This window comes from Eimeria maxima, genomic scaffold (assembly GCF_000499605.1).
Source record: "Eimeria maxima Weybridge genomic scaffold, Emw_scaff231, whole genome shotgun sequence".
Lineage (NCBI taxonomy): Eukaryota > Apicomplexa > Conoidasida > Eucoccidiorida > Eimeriidae > Eimeria > Eimeria maxima.
In genome coordinates this window covers 39,835-42,900 of record NW_013563702.1, presented here as the reverse complement: position 1 = coordinate 42,900, position 3,066 = coordinate 39,835, and the positions used below count along the sequence as shown (strand labels likewise).

Sequence of the window (3,066 nt, the reverse complement as noted above, 5' to 3'; positions counted from 1 at the left end):
GGGGGAGGAGGAGGAGGAGGAGGAGGAGGAGGAGGGGCAGGTGCAGCAGGAGCAGGAGGAGGTGCAGCAGGAGGAGGAGGAGGAGCAGGAGGTGGAGCAGCAGCAGCAGCAGCTGCTGCTGCTGCAGCAGCAGCAGCAATAGCTTGCTGCTGCATGCGTGCAATATTTGCTGCTTGCTGCTGCTGCTGCAGTATTTCTTTTTTTAGGTAAATTGTTTCTTCTTTTATTTCTTTTTCTTTTTCTTTTATTAAATTAATTAATTCCTGCTGCTGCTGCTGCTGCTGCTGCAGTTGCTGCTGCTGCTGCTGTCGTCTTTTCTCACGCTGCTCTTGTAACTCTTTTACATCTTTGCTGCTTACCTGCTGCTGCTGCTGCTGCTGCTGTTGCTGCTGCTGCTGCTGCTGCTGTTTTTCCTTGATCCTTTTTTCTTTCTCTTTTTTTTGCTGCTCTTTCTGCTGCAGTTGCTGCAGTTGCTGCTGCTGCTGCTGCTGCGCTTGCTGCAGTGTCTGCTGCAGCAGCTGCTGCGTTGTCTGCACTTGCTGCGCTAATGCTGCTATCCTTTCTTCCCTTTCTTTCTTTTTTTTTTCTTTTTCTTCTTTTTTTTCTTTTTTTTCTTCTTTTTTTTCTTTTTTTTCTTCTTTTTTTCCTTCTTTTTCTTCTTTTTTTCCTTTTTTTTCTTTTTTTTCTTCTTTTTTTTCTTCTTTTTCTTTTTTTATTTCTTCTAATCTTTTTAATGTTGCTGCTACATCATCTTTATTTATTTTTGGTGTCTTTGCTGCTGCTGCTGCTGCTGCTGCTGCTGCTGCTGCAGCAGCAGCAGCAGATGAATCACTGTCATTGTCTGTTGATTTATTACTGTCCTTCCTTTTCTTCTTCTTATCTGTCTCCTTTCCTGCTGCTGCTGCTGCTGCTGCTGCTTCTTTGCTGCTCTTTTTCTTTCCTTCCCCATCTCCCTCACCCTTCTTGCTGCTGCTGCTGCTGCTGCTGATTGAGTCATCACTGTCTTGGCGTTTCTTCTTCTTCTTTTCGCTCTTCTTTGCTGCTGCTGTTGCTGCTGCTGCTGCAGCAGCAGGTGTATCCTTTGTCTCCTCTACAGCAGCAGCACCTCCCTCTCCCTCAGCTGCCTATACACCACAGACAGCACAGAGCAGCAGCAGCAGCCCGCAGTCTACACAACCAGCAGCAGCAACAGCAGAAGCAGCAGCAACAGCAGCAGCAACAGCAGCAGCAACAGCAGCAGCAACAGCAGCAGCAACAGCAGCAGCAGCAGCAGCAGCGGTCGGACCAGCGGCGAGCTGCAGCCGTAGAGTGGTCATATACGGTGTATGCGTACACTGCAGCAGCAGCAGCAGCAGCAGCAGCAGCAGCAGCAGAAGCAGCAGAAGCAGCAGAAGCAGCAGAAGCTGCAGCAGGAATAATAGGCTACCAAAGATATAATTAATTAATTAATTAATTAATTAAGAAGAGAAGAATTAAATTAATAATATTTATATCTTATTTAGATCAATAGACACCAAAACAGCAGCAGCAGCAGCAGCAGCAGCAGCGGCAGCAGCAGCAGCAGCAGCAGGACGTCCTACATCCTTCGCTACTAATTTTTTGTTTTTTTTAATAAAAATAAATTAAAAATAATAATATAAATTAATAATTAATAAAAAAGAATAAATAAATAAATTTATTTTGCTGTTGCTGCTGCTGCTGCTGCTTCTGCTGCTGCTGCTGCTGGCATAGTTGCGGTGTATATACATACGCACATCACACAGGATTCAGCCTGCTGCTGCTGCTGCTGCTGTTGCTGCTGTTGCTGCTGCTGCTGCTGCAGCTGATCATAATATAGCATATATATTTATATAAGGGGGTAAATAATTCTCTTATATAAAGGAGAAAAAGAAATAAATAAATAAATAAATAAATAAATAATTTATTTATTTATTTATTTAATAAATAAATAAATAAATAAATAAATAAATAAAATGCAATTGTCTCCCTTTATTATTTCTTCTCTTCTTCTTTCTTCTTTTGCTGCTGTCTTTACTATGCCTGCTGCTTCTTCCCCTCCTAATAGCGAGCAGCTGCAGCAGCAAATACAGAATGCCTCTCAGGTACCCCTAAACCCTAAACCCTAAACCCTAAACCCTAGCTAAACCCTAAACCCTAGCAGCAAAGCAGCAGCACAGCGCGCTGCGCCACTCTCGCTCTACGCTCACCAACAGGGGGCCCCCTATATATCTCTGCAGAATACACTACTAAACCCTAAACCCTACAGCCTAGAAAACCCTAAACCCTAAACCCTAATCAGGGTTTACGGTTTAGGGTTGAGGGTTTTCTAGGGTTTAGGGTTTAGATGTTCTCTTCCTCGCTTCCCTTTCCCTCCCCTTGTCAATCTCCATATCTCTCCTCTCAGGTATAAATTTTTAGGGTTTACGATTTAAGGGTTTAGGGTTTAGGGTTTAGGGTTTAGGGTTTAGGGTTTAGGGTTTATATGTATGTCTATAGGTGGTGGATTTTTCTTATGTAGGAGGAAGGGAGACAGGAGAAGAGGCAGAAGTTCGTCTATCTGTTGGTTCATCATTAGTAGTAAGATTAACATGTGCAGGAGGGTATAGAGGAGTATTAGGGTTTGCTGCTGATGCTGCTGCTGCTGCTGCAGCAGGTGCAGCAGGTGGTGCAGCAGCAGGAGATGCAGCAACAGTAGCAGCAGCTATGGGGCCCCCATCCTCATCAGAAGAGGTACTCAAACTTGTAGAAGCGGGGCCCCATATCCCTGATGGTGTTAAAGTAACACTACCTGTACCATACAGAGGTAAGGGTTTAGGGTTTAGGGTTTAGGGTTTAGGGTTTAGGGTTTGTCTCTCTTCTTTTTATCTACACTTCCTGATGGTGCCAATCTATGCTTTATTCTCTCCCTGCATTATCCTTTCGACTTTATTTATTATCTAGGGTTTAATGTTTCTAGGGTTTAGGGTTTTACTACTTCTAGGGTTTAGGGTTTCTAGGATTTCTAGGGTTTAGGGTTTAGGGTTTAGGGTTTACGAATTTTTTTTTTTTTTTTTTTTTTTTTTTTTA

At 43.4% G+C, this 3,066-nt stretch overlaps 1 protein-coding gene across 1 annotated transcript; it reads right to left on the bottom strand.

Moving 5' to 3' along the window:
• EMWEY_00023230 (hypothetical protein) lies at nt 1–1,840 on the bottom strand (the record flags this gene model as incomplete). The annotated part of the gene is made up of 2 exons (XM_013477952.1): nt 1–1,124; nt 1,751–1,840. Coding segments are annotated over 2 exons (1,214 nt in total), but the record flags the coding sequence as incomplete, so codon positions are not given.
• Nucleotides 1,841–3,066: the final 1,226 nt, after the last annotated feature.